This window comes from Cottoperca gobio, chromosome 17, assembly GCF_900634415.1.
Source record: "Cottoperca gobio chromosome 17, fCotGob3.1, whole genome shotgun sequence".
Lineage (NCBI taxonomy): Eukaryota > Metazoa > Chordata > Actinopteri > Perciformes > Bovichtidae > Cottoperca > Cottoperca gobio.
This window is the reverse complement of record NC_041371.1, coordinates 19,792,059-19,812,765: the sequence shown is the minus strand read 5'-3', so window position 1 is coordinate 19,812,765 and position 20,707 is coordinate 19,792,059. Positions and strand designations below refer to the sequence as shown.

Sequence of the window (20,707 nt, the reverse complement as noted above, 5' to 3'; positions counted from 1 at the left end):
TAAAGACATTTTAATTTGTGGGGAAAAAATTGGTTGAAAACTTTTTTTTAAAATTGTCCAATCAACCAAACATTTCGCGACCCCCCTGCAGTACCTCTGCGGACCCCCTGGGGGTCGCAGACCCCCTGTTGAATACCTCTGTTCTAGATCAAATATAAGACATACTTATTAACTAATACTCTGTATGAAATTCTTGTTTTGTATGTGGTGAAATCAAGGTTAACTGTATACAGACAGCATGTTAATGAAGACGTGATTTCACAGATTTAGAAAATAAAATGTGCGCACAGGTGTTACTGAAAACCTCTCCATGTGACCGCTGGTATGAAACTCCCACCTTTGTTTGAGGACAACACACAGAGCATTTCTACTTTCCAGCACCACATTCTGGGCTGCATACCATCAATACCTCTGTAGCATGAATGGTGACAGCAGTCAGCAGGTACAGGTGTCATGCTCGTTCACACTTCCAGTGTTTTCATGGCTCGTTCTGCGCCTCTGCGGCACGTTTGTCCTTCGTGATCATAGTATTTTGTGGACTCTTCACGAATATAACGTGTGGGACATTGTTGCAAGTCTACAAGTGTGTGGGTTTGTGATTCTCCCGCTGTGGGGTCTTATCACTGTGGAGGTTGGAAAGTGACTTTACGCACAAGCTCTCCATCCAAAGTCACCACCGATCGGAAGACTTGGAAGTAATTACTGCGCGCTGGGATGGCAGAGGAAACCCCCAACGATTCCTTCCCAGATCTAAAAGAAGTGGAAAATAAGGTTGGCAGGAAAACACCGGAAAGTCTTCTGATCTGGATGAGGGATGCTGCGGACTGCGAAGACGGTTGGAGGTCTGATGTGGTGGACAGGGGAGACCGCAGCTCTGCCCTCAGCGATAGCTTTTCTGACAAAATAAGCCACTTGAAACAAGACATGGTGAGTGTTCTTAGCAATGAATCTATCATATCTTACGCACTCTATGTTTATTCGTTTTGCTAAACGGACAAAAGCTTTTGTTTCGCAGTGATTCAGCAGGATTGTGTGTTGTTTGGCTGTGACTGCATATACATGCGTTTCTTTCCAATGCCACAACTTGCTAAACTAGTTTCAGCTATAATTCCTGTGTTTATTCTGAAGTTCCCTTTTGATCCACTTCACCTGTGTATTTTGATGTTTAATGACAGACAGTGCCACCTGTCTCTCCACCACACCCCTCACCTGGCTTCTCTCTCATTCACCTCCACTCACTGTGCACATTCTGACTGGATTCCTCTGCTCATTCTCTGAACACCCTGCACCTCACCTTTGTTCCTTTCTCATTCTTCTCAGGTCTTTGGCTCTTTTCTTCTGCTTCATGTCTCGGGGACCCAGAGAGTGGTTAAATGTACACAGCCCTCTGAGCTCTCCCCTTACATTTACCTGCAGTGCAGCCATGGGCAGATTAGGATTATGAGACAATGGGCCCCTGGGCACAGACATGCAAAAAGCCCCACCACCAAGATGACACATAGGAGCAAGACACACAGACTTTGGGAATCATCTAGCCTCTTTTTCTTTTTTTCTTTTGTGTCTCTTTGTATTTGTTTTGGTCTTTTTGTAGCTATTTCTTTACCGTGCCAGCGACAGCCAAGGCTGGAGGCATTATGTTTTCCTCTACTTAAAGATGAACTCATTCGATTTTGGGGGGTCAGATTACAGTCTTTGGTTAAAAAGGTTTACGGTCACTGAGACCTCGCAAGATATGTTTTTGGCCATAACTCAAGAATCAATACGCTAATTGTGACAATTTCACAAAAATGTCTAATAGGATAAATTGATGAAATGAGGCATTTTGGCCAGACATGGATGTGAACTGCAACTTGACTGGATAGCGGAGGCATTCAAACATGATGCAGTAATTCGTTGTCATTTTGTGTCACTTTGTTTTTGTTTTGGTGTTTTTTTAGCATTTCTATTGTCTGGGGTTGTTTTGCCTCTTTTTTCATTTGGAGTCTCTTCGTAGTCATTTTGAATCTCTATGTGGTTGTTTTGTCCTTTTTCATAGTCATTGTGTCTCGTTGTGTCTCTTTGTGTCTCGTTGTGTCTCGTTGTGTCTCTTTGCAGCTGTTTTGGATTTCTTTATAGTTGTTTTGGTCTCTTCATCATCTTTTCATGTCTCTTTGTCATTGTTTTATGTTTCTTGTGGTCATTTTGCCTGAAACCTTGGGTAATGGATGGTAATCCATCCATGAGTTTGGATTACCATCCACACACACCAGTTCCCTTATTTAAAACTGCATTGCGATTGTCTAACTGTGCACTATTCATGCAGAGGTGGCTGCGTTCTGCCGATGTGAAGATTCTGCGCCAGCTGGTGGCCGTGCACGAGGGTATCGAGGCCATGCGTTGGCTAATGGAGGAGCGGGTCGCCTTCGCCAGCCATGGCAGCAGCTTGACAGGAAGCCTGAGCAGCCTGGTGACTGTGGAGGAGCACGAGCCCTCGATGTCCCCCTACAGGTACAGTACAGTGTTCAGTTTGGCCGGTGTACAGGAACCTGTCCTGGTTTAAATATTCACATATTTTTTACAAACTAATATCAGATCATATGTATGAAAAGGTGTATCAAACAAAGTAATACAATGACCAAACTCGTGAGGCTTCTCATTATCACCAGGGACATTTTACAGAAAGTATGTAACACGTTATTAAATATCATATGAGACTTAATTAAAGACTTAAACATAATATGTATTCTAAACTTAACAAAACAGTTTTATGTCATTCATATTTGGCATATGTATTAGTGTACTGAAGAGTATATGAGATGTACTGTATTTGGATAGATGTACTTTGCATTGGATATCACTGTTGTGAGAACACACAGTGTGGTTAAACTCTTCAACTTGAACTTGCAAATGTCCAGTTTTGTACATTCAACACATAAAATCTGAAAGAGTGTAAGTACATTTACTTCACCGTTGCTTTTTGTGTGTAAACCAGTGATTCGGAATTTCAGCCAAAACCTGAAGAAGTTTTTAATACCTGAATCGTGCTGGATGTAGATTTAAAGCATTATCGGTTTTAGGGCTCCGGCTTCATATGTGGCTCAGCATGTCCATCATTTCTCTCACAGAGAAAGTCCAACTCAGGATTTGACTGATACCTCTGGTGAGGAATCAGCAGATCACCCACCACACCCTGATGATGGTGATTCAAACCAACAGAGCTACTTTGACAGGCAGATCCCCAAGTCTACTGAAGCAAGATATCCCAGTCCTTCAACCTCCAAGTTTGAAGTCAGTCGTTCCACACCTGGCAGGCACAATCGAGCATCATCTAGTTCTGCCAACAGTATGGTTAGTGCCAAATTACAAAGGTCACAACCACAAGACATCAAAACCGGTGCGGACGCCATCAGAAGAGCTCTCCTCAGATCTAACAGGGCAAAGAGAGAAGTGAAAGCAGATAATGGTATCTTTTCCCTCACTAAACAGTCCGGAGAGACACCGACAGAGCACCAAACTCAGGAGACTTTCAGAGCCTCTCAGAACAGTACGATTGAAGAGGAAGAGAGTGCGCCCAATAGAGAGACGGCGTTGTTGGGCTATGATGCTCAGTGGTGCTGGGTGGAGTCACAGGACGATGTGACATTTCTGTGATCTCCTATAAGCATCATTTAAATGTTTGATCTCTGATCTGAAGCGATTCCCTTCAACTGCCAGTAATACAGTGGGATTTAAAAATGCACAAATGAATAATGCTGAAAGATGAACGTGTCACTGTCTCTTTTTCACTACTCCTCTGCTTTTGATTCAGATGTACACTGTTTGATGTGTGTATTTTAGTAGTTCCATAGAAAAACAAATGTTTAAATAAAAAGTAAGGAAACCACACAAGTTTCAAAGCTCTTTTAGAAGATATGATAAGAAATGGTATGTCCTTGTCAAATAAATGTTTTACACACTGAATTGCAGAGATATTGATCATGAAATGTTCTGACTTTTTCATTAGCTTGCACTGAATTGCATTTGATTGTCTAATCTTTTTCACAAAACAAGAATGGCTGTCAATACTTTCTTGTGCTTATTTCTCACATATTGTTCACTCTCTTTGAAATCTTTCATAATTATAGATACAGGGCAACAATAAATATGTGAGGATTTTAAAGATGATGCCATTGTTCTGCTTACAATGTTATGCCATGATGAGACTATTATATCTTTTGTTAATAAACAAGACAAAAAGTCTTTATTGATGCTCTTTTTTGTTTCTTCATCCAAACAGCAGAGACGTATGAATGTGTGTATGTGTAAACATCACATTTGATTTAACATAATTGTAAACTAGTTACATTTTGGACATTGTGATGGTGAAATTAGTCCTAATCATGTCAGCTATACACATGTTAAAATCAGGTTAAAATGTAGGCATTTCAGCGTTGCCTTTTTGGTTCTCTCAAGCTTGGACTTTTAGGTACTAACATTATAATTACCACACGCGCTGTATTCATGACCTAATATATGTTCTCTACCTACTACAACTTGTGCATTATAATTGAATTATTATCAAAAAGTTGTCGTTTGTGTCACTGAAATTATATTTGTACATAATCTCTTTTAAAATGACACAAATCATAAAGGAAATGCCAATTCGTCCCTCTCCAGGTCGTGTATGATTATCATCAGTCCGATAGACCACAAAGGCAGCACCCGGGGACTTTCGTGACGTCATGTATTTACATAGAAACCAGGAAGTGTTGTGCAGGTAAAGTGATTTCTCTGTAGCGTTAGATTGGTGTGACATTACAGGTGGATAAAGGACGATGTGATGCTTCAGACACTCGTGAAGGAAACATGGAAGTTTGTTTTCTACGTGCTTTCCTCCTCGTCGCCCTGACGGCTGTGACTTTAGCAGACGGTAAGTGTTTTCAGCAAAAGGGAAGAAGTCAGGGGAAACTAGTGTTAGCATGTTTGCTAACTATCTCAATACGCGAGTTTACTTGAATGCCAGAAACCTTTGACACTGTCTGCGCTTTGTAAAATTGTCTCACACTACTCTCGCATGAACAATGATACATATGTGTGTCAACGTAAGTCTTTACATTAGGCTACCATACTGCTAATTGGTTATTTCAATTAGTAGCGTTAAAAGTCTGACTGTTCCAGCTTGACCTGCATCAAAGTTTAGACGTATTAGCCCTTAATTAGTTTGTCAGTATTTATTTTGTATTCTTTCTTACTGCGTGACTATTTTGGTCATTTGTGTTGTATGTCACCATGTTATCTCTTCATCTCTATGGTAACATTTATTAACCAAAATACCATATTTAATTTGATTAGGAAACCTTTGTTCTGATTGGCCAAATGCTTGAAATCTGGTACGGACATACTTAATGTAAGAACAACTTCAAAATGTTTAGATCACATTAAAAATAACACTTATCAACATTCAAAATCATTATTATACAAGGAAAAACGCTAACATTATGTTAAATAAATGTGCATATGTGTGCACATCTTTGATATTCACTTTGTATATGTTCATAGATACCACATGCAGTTTCTGAGATACAGCCATTTTCTTACAACATGGTTAGTCTTTGGTCACATGGGACCACTGTTTTTTCCTTAAATATAATGAAATGTATAGATGCATGTATTATGCATGTTATCTTCAAATGCATGCTCATATCAGTTGGTCTGCGCCCTCTTAGTCCACAAATACTTCTTTAGCAGATTAGTACTTTTTTTTAATGCTTATTTTCAAGAAACTTAAGAGCACATCTCTATCAAGCGTCTTTGAGTTACAAGAAAAGCGCTATACAAATCTAATGTATTATTATTATTATTATTATTATTATTATTATTATTATCTTGGGTGAACACAAGATTTAAAGTGGTGCTTTTCCAACATTCTTGTGGAGAAACTCAGTTTTACAATTTTGACGATTATATCAACTAATCGATTGGTCGACTAATCACTTCTTTAGTCGAGGAACAGCCCTGTAGATCAGGATGCACAGTTTTAGCATAATGTTGAAAAACTCCCGAACTCAAAATACAATATAAATAATGCTTTACTACACTCAGTAGGAAAATCTGTGTTTGTGTAACTTCATACAATATATGGCCTACAGATGGACAGGTGACGTTTGTATCAGAGCTCTCGTCCAAACCAGCTCAGAAATTGTCGAAGTACGGTTGGTACGGCAGCGTGAGGCTGCAGAGGTTTCATATACCGGAGGAAACTGCCGTCGCTCGCTGGCTGTTTTCGGTCACCAAGGGCCACAGCTTCAACTGTGGACAGCACAATGTCTCCATGTAAGATCTACTAACTTCAGCATCATTTATCTCAGTCTCCTTTCTATCCGCTGCTCAACAGTTTCTCTGTTGGACTTTATGCCAATACTCCTTTTTATTCCCTTTTTTAAAACTAACTTTGAAACTTTTTCTCTCTTTTTTTGAAGCCATATTCAATATGGTGCCCCTCCAGTTATAAACCCAGTAGGTTCGGTGTTTCCCAATGCAACGCTATGGAGCTCCTGTCTGTCTCTGATCCTCCCGGTGACGTCACAAAGCTCCACAACCTTTAACCTCTCCAATCCTGCTCCCGGTGTTTGGTACGTTGGCGCCCACTTGCCTGAAGATGATGGGCGAATAGAGCAGAAGGTTTGTATAGAGTCGTATACAGTTGGTGCTTGTTACTTTCTGTTACTGTTTTGGTTGTTATGAGTCCTGATTTATTATTTCCCTCTGGTCCAACTAACTGGACTGTCACTGGACCTCTGAACACAAACACTGCTCAGGATCGTTTTGGAAAAAGATCTGTCACCAGTTATTTAAGTTCTTTGTCTTTGTTTGTCTTCCATTTCTGTCTGAATAAGTGTTTTGTTCTTCAGTGATAAGCCAAGTGTCAGTATTCCTATCGTGCTCTCCTTTTCACCCGACCTGTTCCACCGGGTGTGTTGCTCAACCACATTCTTCTCTTTCCTGGCTTCTCCTCATATTGCAGAATTGCATCTGGCAGCTGGCCTTCAAAGGAAATGTCTATTTACATTTTATCTTGCAGTACCAGTCAAAAGTTACTCATTGAATGAGAAGGTGTCTCCGAACCTTTGACTGGGACTGTTTATCTCTATATTAGTATTCATTGTGTGCAGTTGTCCCCCATTGTTTACTGTTAATCTCACTGCTGATGTATTACTCATGTTACTCAGAGTTTGTCACCTGACAGACTTTAAACTGCCTGTATGAAATGTTTTGGACAAGGTTGATTAATTGAAGAGAACTAAGCAGCAGTATAACAATTTGTTTTGTTTTTATTTGTTAGGGCTTTCCGTCTTGCTCGTATTTCTTCCAGCCTCAGCTGTCAATCAGGAGAGCAGTGGACACACCTATTTTACAGCAGGGCACATTCCTCCTGCAGTCTGCAGCTGCTGACAGACCTGCACGCCTTAAGTAAGTACTGCCCGTGTGTGAAAGTATGCACGTTGTATTTACTGCGGTACCATCTCTTTATTATCAGCCCATATAAGTCCAGTTAATGTGTTGGTGTCTGTCTTAGGTTGTATGTTCCAGAGTTTGTCTCCTCTCTCTCCGTCTCTGTGGCTGACTGTTCGTCAGGGGAAGGAGCAGACGGTGAAAACTGTTCGCTGGTCCTCAGGCTCGGCTCCACCTCCCTGCAGCAGCGCCCAGTAACCGTGAACTGCTCGGGGATTGGCTGCTCAGCATCTCTCACTAACCCTCCTTGGGATACCTGGTTACGAGTTGTCGTGGAGTGCAGCCTAGACAACCATACTGTGACCTTTAGTATCGTCTCCAACTACACAGGTGAGCACAGAGACGCACGTCAGTAAACACAAGTTTCACACATTACATCTCTGTTCTAGGGCTGCAACTTACGTTTAATTTCATTATCGATTTAATCTTCATAATAATATTTCTAGATTTATCGATTAATCGTTTGGTCTATAATAGGTCAGAAAATAAGTCCAAGGTGATGTCTTGTTTTATAGTCCAAAACTCAAATATATTCAGTTTACTATAACAGAGGAAGATATTCTCCATATTTATGAGGCTGAAAACAGAATTTCAGCCATTTTTGCATGAAAGATTACTTTTACGATTAATCAATTATTTAACCCTGTCTCTGTGTCTCTCAGTGGGGTGTAAGCCAAAAAGCGTAGGCCTTAATGTAGACGATGACATCAACAAGCTCCGCAGCAACAGCAGCTCTACCAACTGGACATCATCGGGCAACAACTCGGTGATTACAGATGAGGTCGCCCTGAGCAACGACTCTGCGTCCCTCTTAACACCGCTGTTGGCGTCGGCGTGTGTGTGGAGCATCCCCGTGCTCCACGAGGAGTTGGATGTTCTGTCGCTCAGATTCACTCCCGTCAATGGACCCAACGTCAGCGTCACAGATACACACCCCACACTGCTCACCTACCCGCTGCACACACAAGCAACTGGTGGTACTCTCAACCTACAGCTCACACTCAACACTGTGAGTACCAAGGCGTTACTACACTATTCTGATGAAGCTGGTTACATTTGAGAGTGTCAGAGTTGAGCTTTTATGTTTAACTTTGGTGTGTGTGTGTGTGTGTGTGTGTGTGTGTGTGTGTAGACTAATGTAACCCTGGGGAACAGCAGCAGTGTGGTGGCCTGTCTCTCACCCTGGGCTCCAGTCCTCGACCTCAACCGCTCTCAGCCCTGCCGCACAGGTTAGCACAGATAACCGGAACGACTTTTTCCACATTCACACTCGGGAATAAACACCTGGAAATGCCGTGAAGAGCTTAATGAATCGGGGCGACATCAAGACAGTATAGCGGGAAATGGAGATATAGAGTTGATGATAAATAATGGGAAAGGAATGTACAATATAGTCCAGTTGATTCAACAAGTAAGAGTCAAATTAGACTTTTATGAATTAGCACTGTCAACCTTTCAAATGTGTGTTCCTGGCTTCTGCCAAGTGCATGCTGGGATAGCTTCCAGCTCTGCTTTGACTTTGAAATTGTCATGGTAAAACTTCTAAGTACTTATGAGGAAATAGGTCTCATTCTGGAGTACCCTTTTAAACAAAAAGAAAATCGGGAAACTTGACTTTGCATTATGAAAATGAAATTGTCATGCGTTTATCTGCAGCTTTGTTCGGAGGGATACGGTGTTCGTGTGAATAACAGCCATCCTAAAGCTGTGGTCAGGCTGCCCTTTCCTCAGTCGACAACATGGTACCTCACCCTGCAGCTTACATGCAACGGGTAACACATGCACACACACACACACTCTGCACACACATACACTCTGCACACACATACACTCTGCACACACACACACACACACACACACACACACACACACACTGCAATCTTTATCTAGTAATGTGCATCTTAACTATTTCTGCTAGTACTTTTTTTTTCCAATAGAAAAATGGATTAATGGATTCAAGTTTTATTTGTCATATGTAAGTTAACACGGGGTCAACGGGACAATGAACTGTGTCTGAGAGAGACAGCATGTCAGCGCAGCTGTCAAAAATAAAATATTTATAATAATATCTATATGTATGTAGTGCAGACAGTGAGAGGGTGTGTCTGTGGGTCTGGAGGTTGAGAAGCCTGAAGGCTTTGTGGTAGAAAGTGTTCCTGAGTCTGGAGGTGCAGCCAGGCTCCTGTAACAGGGAGAACAGTCTGCTGGCTGTGGTACGTTATGATGCTGCACCGCTGCTGGAACATGTCCTGAATGACTGTTCCCAATGCTGTGCTGTGCCGCGTCGTGTGCTGTGAGCAGAACAGTTCCCGTACCAGACCGTGATGCAGCCCGTCAGCAAGCTCTCGATGGTTCCTCTGTAGAAGTTATGAGGGTGCAGGTGTTCGTGCCAAACTTCCTCAGGCTTCTCAGGAAACAGAGCCGCTGACGAGCTTTCTTGGTCACTGTGTCCATGTGGAGTGTCCAGGAGAGGTCCTCAGTGATGTGCACATTAACTCATTAAACAGATTGTGCTGCAATGCCATTTGTGGGTGTGCTTGTGTTTTAATATGTAAATGTGTGTTTTTCTTGCAGCAGTGACTGTGGTAATGCATCGTTGGTGTCCGTGGTCCCAGAAGTGTTTATCAGTGCCTGTGTAGAGGACTGTGGGACTTACGGTGAATGTAGACTACTGAGATCCTACAGCTACCTGTACGCTGCCTGTGTCTGCAAGACTGGTACGACACACTCACACACTCTCTCTCTCACACACACACACACACACACACACACACACACACACTACACACACACACACACACACACACTCACACTCACTCTAGATCAGGGGTGTCCAAACTGCGGCCCATTTTTAATTGGCCCGCAGCAAATTCTAAAAGTCTAATGGAATATGTCCCAGATAGAAACTTGCTGCTTGAATGTTTTATACTTCTTAGTTCTAACACAGAAACACAGTTTGGACTTGTCAGCTAACTTAAAACATCAAGTGTCAGATAAAGCTTGTGCTTTAGATGTTTACTGATTGCATGTGATGAGAGCACAGATGAGACGGATACCGCACAGCTGTTCATTTTTTTTGACGATAACTTTTGCGTTACGGAAGAGCTGCTTGGTCTTACTTCAATGTTGCGCACTTCCCCACACTGTCTGAAATCAAATGTGCTTTTCCAAAGGCCAACCTTTCTGATAACAAGGGGAAATATGTGTCTGTGATCACGTCTCTCAATTCAGTCAGCGCTTCCAAGATTGCTCTATCATTGAGAAAGAAATCGAGCTGTTCTCAACTTCCTGATGAATGCAGAATGAGTTTAAGAGTCTGCAACTAGAACTTATATATAATAATTATATAGGATAATTCCCTGAAGAATCAACATCAGCTTCTCTCCCTCCCCGACTTCTACCGGAGCTTGGAAATGTTTCCTCTGATGAGACGCCACACACAAAGAATGATGAGTCTGTTAGGCTCATATATGTGAGCAAACATTTTCTCTGAACAAAAGGTTGAGAACCAAAATGAGCGACAGCATCTCTGTGATGTCCTTCGTATCTCAAACACCAAACTTACTCCTGACCTGCAGCATCCTTCAGTCCAAAGCATCACTGCTCCCACTGAGTGTGTGTGTGTGTGTGTGTGTGTGTGTGTGTGTGTGTGTGTGTGTGTGTGTGTGTGTGTGTGTGTGTGTGTGTGTGTGTGTGTGTGTGTGTGTGTGTGTGTGTGTGTGTGTGTGTGTGTGGTGTTAGGCTGGAGAGGTTGGGGCTGCACCGATGATTCCACAGCTCAGTCGTATCGTCGCCAGTTGACGGCAACTCTGCTGCTCACGCTCAGTAACCTGGCCTTCCTGCCTGCCATCGTGGTGGCCATCAAACGCTGCTACATCACTGAGGCCTCCGTCTACCTCTTCACAATGTTCTTCTCCACGGTAACACACACGCACTTCAGGCCTTATGGCATAATGTTTACATTGTGTGAACACTTGTTAGCTGAAGCTCGGGCCATCACACTTTCAATGGGACTGTGGGATAAGCATATAGAGTTAAGGTACAAAGTGTACCTTTTTTAAAACTGCTAATATTTGTAGGACTTCATTCTATTTAACACAACAGCTTAATATTAATAAACTTAAAGTGCTACGTGCAGTAGTTTATCATATTTAGGAATATGGTTTTAAAGGAGGACGTTGTTAAAAGTCTACACTTGTAGAGTGTTGTTGTATTTCAGGACACTGCAGACTTGATCTTGTATTGTTCTTACGAGGTGTGGCAGTGAATATGCTCACTGTGTGTGTTCACTATTTCTGCTATTAATAGCTGGGTCTATCCTGTGGCTGTGATGTTAAACACATGAATCCAGAGCAGATCACACATTTCAAACATTTAACCACCACGATTGTTGGTCACTATAGAAACATCAATGTGCATGTGCTGTATCTAACCTGTACTGACGGGAGGGGCGCACGGTTTTGTAACATCCAGAGTGACTTCTCTTTTTCTATGTCTTCTTTTCTTCTTTTATATTCTAGTTCTACCACGCATGTGACCAGCCAGGTGTAGCTGTACTCTGTATAATGGACTACGATGCCCTACAATATTGTGACTTCCTGGGGTCGATCTGTTCCATCTGGGTCACCATCCTGTGCATGGCTCGCATCAGGGACACATTCAAATATGTAAGACACTGACGATTGCCTATTTTCCTATAATAGTATCGTCACTCTTGAAGGAATAGTTTGGGGTTTTTTTGCAGTTTGGTTGTATGATCTGCTGATCCACCGTCGGTGTATTACCTGCAGTAGCAGGTATTACCGATGGAAAACTGCAGCCGTCATCTTTGCTCTCTTCAAAGCTACCACACTCCTTGTTTGAGGAAGAACTGTAATTTCACCTTGCAGTGGATGAGACTCGCTGCCGCCTCAATCGATTAGTTTGTTGGTGTTATTAGTGGGCCTTTCTTTTAGGTGGCGAAATATGTTTTGCTGCTGCCCCGTCCACAGCAGTACATTCAGCCTCCGTGCTGTAACTTCTGTCTGCTTCTCCAAACTGAGGGCATGCCGACTGCCATTGTAATAAGCACCTCATACAACAACACTTCAAAACATCTATCTAACAACTATCCCTTTAGCTGAGGATTAATATGATATTAATATATTGCCTTTTTCTTTCTACCTTGTGTGTGCAGACTCTGTTCATGCTCGGGGCTCTGCTTATAGCCATGTCAATGCAGCTGGACCGCAAAGGCCTGTGGAACCTGCTGGGCCCCGTCCTCTGCGCCATACTGCTCATGGTCACGGCCTGGGTGAGACGTCTGACGTACTACCTCTGACGGGAATCTGCTGCTCAATGTCCACAAAACAGAGGATTGATGGCAAACCTCAGCAAGTTCATCGTTTTACTAAGTCCAGCTCTCTGTTGTTTACAGGTCTACCGAGGGGTACGGCGACGACACTGTTACCCGCCTTCTTGGAAACGATGGGTCCTCTTCCTGATCCCCGGGGCAATCTGTGCCCTGATCGGGGTATGTTTGTACATTTTTGCCGAGACCGAGGACAACTACTACTACATTCACTCGCTGTGGCACATCCTGGTGGCCAGCTGCGTGGTGTTCCTGCTGCCGCCGAAGGAGAAGAACAGGGAGGCGCTGGGCTGGAGCAGGGGCTGGAGCTGGACCTGGAACTGGAGACCCCGGGTCTGTGGGTACACGCTCTGTCAGAGCGACAAGGATGAACTCTACACTGTCACATAGAAGGACAGGAGCTGCTGTAAGGAAGTAAAGCGACCAAGCAGTCGATTGTTAAACAGCACTGCAAACAATCACATAAGGTAAAAAGACACACAAGCACAGGGTGTCTGCTCGCTATATTTCAACCTGGACCCTATTTAAAAAGAAGTGTGTGTCAAAGTGACTGATGGGGACTATTTTCTAAAAATGGTCCAGTGTTGAGCGAGATTGTTTGTTAGTGTGTCATGTGACTTGTTGCTGGGAGAAAACCGTGGAAACTTGAGCAAGTTGGAGAGAGGAGCGCCGGTGTTGTCAGTGTGTTGTGTTGGAGAACAGAAAGCGTCGCAGAGTGTTATCTAAAAGACTTTAAAATGTCTTCCTGGCTGAACATTTCATGTGGACGAGACTTCTCCCAGTTAGACCCAATAACAAACAGAGCGGATGAAGTGAAAGGTAAAGAAAAACATTTTATTTCTCTGTAGGGTCCGTTCCAAAATGTTGTCAGACACTTATAATAACAACGTGAGCCTGTCGGTAGCAAAAACAAGCACTTTCAGTGGGCGTACATTGATGGTGCAGAATTGTCTGATATGATGACTTTACAGCTCGTTTAGCGGCTGCAGCGTTCTCGCTCAATACTGGACCAATTTCAAAAAGTGTTGTCCCCATTAGTCATAGTGTTCAGGTTGAAACGTATCGTAGTTCCCCTTAAAGACTCTGACTCTTCAAAGTTTCCCTATATCTTGAACAAAGGATTTAAAAATGTAGACCTATATTCTCATAGGTCTACATTTCTCATGTTCACATTTACAGACTGTTTGAAACTCTTCCTAAATTTGAGTAAAAAAGATTTGTAAAGGTCTTAAATGAACTTAGACATGAAGACACATTTAACCCAGAGTGAACCGGCTGAAACCTCCCAGCTGGTCCAAACAAAACCTTCAGGTAACAGACCACTTGACCTTGGACCTCATGATCAGGTGTTTGTACATATTGTGCATGTACATATAGGCTAGGAAATCAATGTTTAAAATATTTATAAGAAACTTTTAAATCTTTATAATCTGCCAATCGTTGACTCTGCTGGTAAAGTATAATATATTTATAGTCGATTATAAACTCCTCATTCTCGTATCCTCTTGTATTGACATTATCCGCACGGGCCTGTGAACACTTTGATCTATTTGAGATGTGCTTGATCATTAACTGCCAGGTAGTTTAAAATAGTTTGGCTTTCTAGCTTTGTTCTGGAACTTTGAACCATATTGCACTTAAGCTTTTTCTAAGTCAAAAACATTGTAGAAAAGTAATCAAAAACATCTAATAGGAAAGGATTTAAAACTAGTAAACTGCTCTTTCTGCTTGCCACATTTCTCATGCCTTCCTATAACCCACAGTGTATGCACTGTGCATGTACCGTTTAACTGAATGATGGGGTCTCCTCAGTTTATTTTCCCACTTTGAAATCTTACCACCTCTTACTTTTGACACTTATTCCTGAGCACTTTTATGATGAATGTTTTAAATACAAATGTAATATACGTAGCCCTTATGTGTATGAATGGGCACTATGAATGTATATTCAGATTGCTGTGTGTGTGTGTGTGTGTGTGTCTCTGGCACCAGTGAAGCTACGGAGCACTTTCCATACTTAATATACCATACATATTTAAAATAAGACCCATGCTGTGCAGATTTTCTCATCGTTATATTTTACACAAATGAAATGTTTCTGTCACACTCGCCTTACTTTCTTTTTTAGAAAATATTGTTCTTTGTGTGAATCACTTTATTTAAATGTGACATCTCAGTAGGAGTATGAAAGGCATTGTACCACTTCAATACACTGTAGCTCTCATGCGTGTAAGGATGAAGAAATGTAATGTATATGTAAAAAGGATTTTACTTCCTTGTACTGGACAGCTACTTTAAAATCTGTTCAAAACAAAATCCAAACATTGAGCCCACCAAAAATAAAGCTATGGTATAAAGAGAAATGTTTCATGATTCTTTCTTTTCATTGCTTTTTATGTGGACACGGTCTCTAAACCATTTCTTTCCCCTGAGGCACTCTCTCTCTCTCACACACACACGCACGCACGCACACACACACACACACACACACACACACACACACACTCTCTCTCAGGCACTAAGTGTGGATGGAGCAATGGAGGGAAGCGGATTATCATAATCCTCAGAAATATAGAAAGTGCTTGTTTGGAGTGTTGAAATACACATTTCAAAGTAAGTGTGTGCGTGTGTGTGTTGGAATATATTTGCTTGTGTGCCCATATATGGCTTACCTCCATTAGTAAATATGATGGGCTCTCTGATCCTGCAAAGCTGACACAGATCAGTGCTACAAACGCAGCATCCAGCAAAACTGCTCAATGTTTTTCAAAAACAAAGAAGCACAGGACGACATATCTTGACTTTTAATCCCTAGTATGGATCAAGCTTAAAAAATACTGGATAAGGTCCATGCTTTCAGTTTATAACACAGGTTTTCTGTCAAATATTTTAACTCAACGCAGGCCTAACTGGAGACTGAAGATAGCTCCTCCACTGCAGTAGAAGATATTCTACTACTTTGCTCAGAAGTCCTCCCTATGATGAGTAACCCGCTATGTATATGTTAAACTGGTGGAATGGCCCTTTGACCTGAATTTTTACCTTAAAGGGAACCTTGCGCTGTATTAGTGGTGGTGTGTTATTGTAAGTCCTGCGAAGATATAATTATAGGATCATTATTTATGTGTAGGTTGAATGTATGTGATGTATTTACAGCAGTGATTCACTGCCTGGGACTGAGCTACTGTACATCTGAGGGGTCTCCAGATGGTTAGAGGGAGAAAAAAGAAAAAAAATCTCCAAAGTCTACCGCTTATCCGGGGTCGGGTCGCGGGGGCAGCAGCTCCAGTAAGGAACCCTAATCTTCCCTTCTCCGGGCCACATCCTCCAGCTCCGACTGGGGGATCCTGAGGCGTTCCCAGTGAGGAGATATAATCTCTCCACAGAGTCCTGGGTCTTCCCCGGGGTCTCCTCCCAGCTGGACGTGCCTGGAACACCTCCCTAGGGAGGCGCCCAGGTGGCAGGTGGCATCCTTACTAGATGCCCGAACCACCTCAACTGGCTCCTTTCAATGCAAAATAAATCTCTCCTCCACAAAATGGACTTAAAGCAGTATGTAACTATTTTAAATGAGTACAACAGCTTAAAAATTATTTTGCTTTGCTACACTGGCTTGTAATAGAGAGACTGGTGTCTGCCAGTCCCACTCTGCTCACTGAACGCCTTTTCTATTCTATTCTAACACTTTGTTGAGCTGGTGGTACACTCCCCCGGGAGAAGTGCGTAAGCTTTAAAGCATTAAGTCGATTTTAGTGAAACCGGATCATATTTTACAGACAGATAATTCTTTTGGATTTGGCAACAGAACCGGGTGAGTGATATGGGCTGTTTTAAGTTGTCAACTCGATAGTTTTTGATCATAAGTAATGTAATCATAAAAAATGCATATGTAACGTTACATCTGTCCATATCTACGACAACGGTGTGTATATATAGATTATTGCACTCTAAAACAAATCCTACATCGTGCTGCTTTAACCTGTGATGAAGGGTAGACATTGGTTGTGTGAACATCTGTGTTACTTTGACCACATACAGCCAGGAGAGGGAGCCAGTCCAGGAGAAGAAACTGCAGCTCCAAAAGAGGAAAGAAGCGAGGGCAGTAACACCTGAATGGTTATTAGATGAAGGGGGAAAGTGTAAAAAGAAGTTACTAAGTTCAGACACAGTAGCGGAAGAGAAAGAGAACAGCATGTGCAGACAGATGGCTCTGTAGGAATCAGACCTGAGCTAATGTTTTCTGCAAGTAGCAGCTTGGTTTTAAGCCTCTGGAAGTAGCTGTCAAATGGGCTGAGTTACTGGAGCTCTCTAATTCAATATTCCAAAGCCTGTACATCTGGAGTTTAATAAATGCTAAAATAAACCATATAAAGGCCTTGTGCTTAAAATAGACCAGAGGGCTACTAAGAAACTGGACGTGAAAGAAAGAGAAGATAGTACCGAGAGGAAGTCAAAGGAAAGGAAGTGTAAAGAAGAACAGCCTGATCACAGATCCACACACACTCACAGTTCACCAGAGCATGCAGAGCTAAGAGCACAACACAACACTGAATGCAGTTGTGACATTTTATTGGGATGAAAACATGCTTGAGCAAAATGAATAGCAACAACCATTGCAATGTGAAGCTCCGGCATGGAATGAACAAAACGGGCCATCTACTATAATCACACACATGCTGAGGCAAAGTTCTGAATAAATACATATTTTACATCTCTATTGCTTTATAAACAACCCCTTTCCCAAAACCTGCTTATGAGAGTAGATTCTAGATCATAGCTACTGAGGGAGAAAGGAAGACTTGGTATTAGGAGTCGATATCAAGAACAACAGGATAGACTATTCTGACTGAGATGTGATGCAGGATGACTACGCAGCAGCAAAGGCTATAGCACTAAAAGCTCTTTATTCGTCTGCTGTTCACTGCTCTGGAAACAAGATGTGATGCTGCTGAGGTACATTAACACCTGAGCTAACGTTGAAATCCTACCTCTGGTAAAGTTGCAGTGGAAAAAAAAGATTTAGCTTTCACAGACAGTTTGACTTGAAAGAAAAATCGGAAAAGATGTATTTTTTGGACGGCCATCAGACATTGGAACCGGCTGCAGAGTTGGTACCTGCTTGCCCGGCCCCCTTGGCATGCCCGTCTTCCTCCGTCGCCTGGGAGACAACCTGAGCGGGGGAAGGGCTCGCGTGCCGCTGGCGCCGCATGAAGGGGAACACACTGAGAGGAAGGGTTAAGGTTAGGGGAAGAGAGAAAGAAAGGAAGTTTAATGTTAAATAATAAATAAAAAAGTAAAGTAGAAGTGGTAATAAATGTGTAATGTTACCTTTTCTTTGTCTCCTGGGGGACAATACCTTTGGCCAGCATGTTCTTGTATAGGTCAGACTTAAGATATCTTGGGTAAGAGTCCTATACGCACGAACATATACACAAATACAACATTACCACCTAAATAACTTTTGATCAGCAAGCCTTTAAGCAAAAAGTTGCCATTTTGATGTGTCTGCTTTTAGTTTATAGACAAGAAATGTTTTGACTAAATGTAATGTGCTTGGTTTGCATTATATCTGAATGGATGACAATTTTATGTTTCTCTTGGGAATTGAAAATCATATGTGGCTTCCCTCAGGGGTCAATAATGGGACCCCTGCTGTTCAGTTATTATAGATTGTCTAAGTCACAAAAATGGAAACCCCTCGCAAGTTATCATATCATTACGCTGATGATACACAGTTATACCCATCCTTGTCCCCCGGGGATCCAAACCCTGTTAACAACACGTTGATATCTGTTTCTGAGTTGTTGTTCTGACTTGAGGCGGTGTCCACATGAATCTTCCCAGTCGGAAACACATTTTTCTGATTTATTCAGACACCACATGAATGCAGCACAAATGCCATATCTGGCAATGTTAACGAAAGTGAAAGCTGTGTGTCCACACGGTAAGAAGTTAAATCACTGTTATATTCAACCTTTCCAGGTAGCCATTGATTTCTTTTTCCTTTTCTGAATGGTATGAAAATCAACTAACAGATTTGTGAAGCTTGCTTGACTAGTACCTCCGATCACACTGAACACGACGACTGCAACCTTGACTGAATGTTTCATTATTGTTGCATGGTAATGTCATGCAGATTGATTTGAAAAGTCTGCACTGCATTAATGCAAACACACATTTAACTTTGACTAATTTTCAATGCAGACTTGATAGTCCTTTTAAATGAAGACACAATTGAAATACTTATCAAACGTCTGTTAAAAGATTTCCATACTGAATAGAAATGTCCATTAAGACAAGTTATGACAAGGGTCCTATCTTTCACATTCCATATCCAAAGGTTAAAGTTTCAAGTATCCAACTACAGTGGGTCAGAGATCAAACCTTCTTCATCAGAAAGTGGATGTGCATTTGTGCGTCGTCCATGACGAAACGATGCGGGTGTCTGATCCCCTTCAGAGTTTTATCCATCGTCTTGCTGTCGATGTTGACCCAACGTGCAGCTCCAGGTGCCAGGAAGTTTCTGAGTCACACACACACGAAAGAGTGGCCGTAGTCTGACAGTAAATATAAGTGTCTATGTCTGCATGCTTGTGTGCTTGTATGCTTACTTGTAGATGTCTTCCACTTTCTCGACGATCCTTGAACTTTCTCCATGCTTAATATCCTCACAGGCCTGCCAGAAACACAGGTTCTCCGCTAGCAGAGAGACACACAATGAGGTGTTGGGTATGTATGGAGGTGAATAACACAACAATGAAGAAGGAAAATGTGACAAACAATTAGAGACTTTTTATAGCATGGCTGGCCTCTGTGGAAAACCTTGGCCCATGGCAATATTTCATATGTCTGCATGGATGAACAGTTCCCTTTCCTGCTTCATGTCTCTATTCTTCTTCCTCAGGGGAATACAATGCCTAACACTAATAAGAGTAAGAATCAATTAAAGATTGTCCTATGAGAACGATTAAATACGTTTTTCCATTGACAATTTTCACGACACAATTAGGATTCAACATGTAAAAAATAAGTTTGTTCACAATCAGAACAAGAAGGTGAAAGACATGCGGGATATTCTGTGTATGCATTCCTTTCTCCGATCACTAAACCTAATCACCAAATGTTTTAATTGTATTCTATTTGCATTTTGAACATATTACACTTTATTTATTTATGCAGCACCATTTGTGCAAAATTACAACAATACAATAAAAATAGCACAGTAGAGATGGGTAAATAAAAGATTAAGACAAGGCTAATCTAAAATCTAAATCTATGCCTTAAGATTTCTTTACAAGGTATTTACAGATGTTGATGCTTCTCTGGCTATTTCAGAGGCGAGCACCATAGACACTAAATGCCGCCAACCCGTAGATCTTTGTCCTCACTCAGATGCTTCATCTAGAAGCAGGCCAAGATGTTCTGGACCTTTGCTCCGATAATTAAAACCTCCGTCTTATTTCTGTTCAATTTTGAAATGATGTGACATCCACAAGTTGATATGATCAATGCATTGAACCAGGGCTGATGTCATCGGGGGATGAGAAGATGTACAGTTGTGTGTCATCGACATAGGATTAAAATGAATCCTATATTCTCTGATCATATTTCCCAGTTGGGTATATTCCAACTTTTCAGTCACTCTTCCTTACCACTAAACTCTTTCTCCAGGTAGGTCATGAACTCCCGCCTCCCCATGTCGTCATTGAGAAGCTCCATAAAGCTAAAGCTCCAACGCTCCACTCGAAGACGTGTCGGTGTATGTATCCTGCTCACAGAAACGCACAAACACATCGACGACGTGAACTACTGCTATAACTACAACAATTCATTGACATGTTAAGAGATGCTGCAAAAGCTGAAACAAGCTAAACTAAGTGACTTTCT

At 41.9% G+C, this 20,707-nt stretch overlaps 3 protein-coding genes across 3 annotated transcripts in view; 2 read left to right on the top strand and 1 right to left on the bottom strand.

Moving 5' to 3' along the window:
• The first annotated feature begins 353 nt into the window (after nt 1-353).
• On the top strand, nt 354-4,174 carry LOC115022870 (leucine rich adaptor protein 1-like). Its single transcript, XM_029453976.1, has 3 exons — nt 354-927; nt 2,303-2,487; nt 3,105-4,174. Exons 1-3 carry the CDS (start codon nt 715-717, stop codon nt 3,628-3,630), a joined length of 924 nt encoding a protein of 307 aa, XP_029309836.1. The 5' UTR covers nt 354-714; the 3' UTR covers nt 3,631-4,174.
• A 650-nt stretch (nt 4,175-4,824) lies between these two features.
• pgap6 (post-glycosylphosphatidylinositol attachment to proteins 6) lies at nt 4,825-15,176 on the top strand. The gene is given in 14 exon segments (XM_029453783.1): nt 4,825-4,888; nt 6,108-6,291; nt 6,438-6,639; nt 7,301-7,428; nt 7,535-7,800; nt 8,133-8,479; nt 8,603-8,699; nt 9,127-9,137; nt 9,139-9,242; nt 10,045-10,187; nt 11,212-11,390; nt 11,991-12,137; nt 12,647-12,763; nt 12,887-15,176. Coding segments are annotated over 14 exon segments (2,313 nt in total). The 3' UTR covers nt 13,211-15,176.
• A 2,204-nt stretch (nt 15,177-17,380) lies between these two features.
• rgs11 (regulator of G protein signaling 11) overlaps nt 17,381-20,707 on the bottom strand; it is an 8,798-nt gene continuing 5,471 nt past the window's right edge. Inside the window, exons 13-17 of the mRNA XM_029453784.1 lie at nt 20,473-20,588; nt 19,432-19,519; nt 19,205-19,343; nt 18,149-18,231; nt 17,381-18,042 (exon numbers count right to left, since the gene is read on the bottom strand). Of these exons, the coding sequence (XP_029309644.1) occupies nt 17,904-18,042; nt 18,149-18,231; nt 19,205-19,343; nt 19,432-19,519; nt 20,473-20,588 (565 nt within the window). The 3' untranslated portion in view covers nt 17,381-17,903. The remainder of the gene's footprint in view (nt 18,043-18,148; nt 18,232-19,204; nt 19,344-19,431; nt 19,520-20,472; nt 20,589-20,707) is intronic.